The 678-nt window shown below is 30.2% G+C and overlaps 1 protein-coding gene across 1 annotated transcript in view; it reads left to right on the top strand.

The window, feature by feature from the left end:
• LOC107674687 (mucin-2-like) overlaps positions 1-678 on the top strand; it is a 26,086-nt gene that overhangs the window by 10,831 nt on the left and 14,577 nt on the right. Inside the window, exon 2 of the mRNA XM_016468758.1 lies at positions 456-521. Within this exon, the coding sequence (XP_016324244.1) occupies positions 456-521 (66 nt within the window). The remainder of the gene's footprint in view (positions 1-455; positions 522-678) is intronic.

Below are 678 nucleotides of genomic sequence, written 5' to 3' on the forward strand. Positions count from 1 at the left end.
TTATTATATACGTATATATATATATATATATATATATATATATATATACTAACACATAAACCAACCTCAGCTACCTCAATAAAATATTCTTGCTAATATGCTGGTGCTTCAGAAGTTACATGAAGCAGAACTCTTTTATCATAATATATTTGATCGTTCTTTTAAGTGAAAACAATTTTGTACAAAATTATTTCGTTTTCTCATTCAAGTCATTTAAAATTCAGTCATTCAGTCCTCAGCTTGAATCCTCACTCAAGCTTTGCATATGCTTCTGAAAACAATTGAACCAGAACATGTCTGCATTGTTCAACTTGTGCCATTGCTTATTCTATAACTGGATCCTTTCTCTTGTTGTTTTACTGTCTTTTGTGTGTTTAATGAAGTACAAATGGGCTTTAAGCATTTTAGAGGAGCAACTACTACCTGTAGCTATATATAAATTATCGGAAGAGGCTATACATCCACCACAAGCACAAACTCAGCCAGTGATTCAACACACACCCCAATCACTGATACTGTTGGTAAGGGCATGTTCACTACTTCCAATACAAAACATCAGCTAGTTCAGTCATTACAATTTTTAATTTAATTCCAGTTACAGATGAAGTTATCATATCAGACATTATTATTATATACATATATATATATATATATATATATATATATATATACACACAC

Source organism: Sinocyclocheilus anshuiensis, unplaced genomic scaffold (genome assembly GCF_001515605.1).
Source record: "Sinocyclocheilus anshuiensis isolate Anshui unplaced genomic scaffold, SAMN03320099.WGS_v1.1 scaffold152, whole genome shotgun sequence".
NCBI classification, from domain to species: Eukaryota; Metazoa; Chordata; class Actinopteri; order Cypriniformes; family Cyprinidae; genus Sinocyclocheilus; species Sinocyclocheilus anshuiensis.